Below are 363 nucleotides of genomic sequence, written 5' to 3'. Positions count from 1 at the left end.
CGGGGGCCCCCGGGGGCCCCAGGGAGTTGTCTAGAGAAGAGGGGGGGGGTGAGTGTTGTGGGGAGTTGTTGGAGTTGGGATTAAATGGAGGAGTTTGGCAAATTTGTTTATTTCTTTTTTTTTTATTTACTTTTATTTGACTTTTTGAAGTTCTTTCTTCACCATTGGGGGGCCCCCCAAGGACCAAAGGGGCCTCCAAAGGAGGGCTGCTCCACCGCAGAGATGACAGGGACAAAATGCCTTCGGGGGCCCCCTGGGGGGCCCCCTGGGGGACCCCCCGGGGGGCCCCCCGGGGTGGCCCCCCCAAGGAATTCCCAGGGGGCCCCCCGGGGCCCCCCAGGGGGCCCCCTTCTGGGTCAGAGC

General features: G+C 62.0%; 1 protein-coding gene across 1 annotated transcript in view; it reads right to left on the bottom strand.

Annotated features, from left to right (window-relative positions):
- Positions 1-363, bottom strand: part of ETH_00036775 (uncharacterized protein) — a gene marked incomplete at both ends in the record, with an annotated part of 4,960 nt that overhangs the window by 1,526 nt on the left and 3,071 nt on the right. The window contains one exon of the mRNA XM_013375946.1: positions 3-30. Coding sequence (XP_013231400.1) covers positions 3-30 — 28 coding nt within the window. The remainder of the gene's footprint in view (positions 1-2; positions 31-363) is intronic.

Source organism: Eimeria tenella, genomic scaffold, assembly GCF_000499545.2.
Source record: "Eimeria tenella Houghton genomic scaffold, Eth_scaff3012, whole genome shotgun sequence".
Lineage (NCBI taxonomy): Eukaryota > Apicomplexa > Conoidasida > Eucoccidiorida > Eimeriidae > Eimeria > Eimeria tenella.
This window is presented reverse-complemented; position numbering and strand designations above follow the sequence as displayed.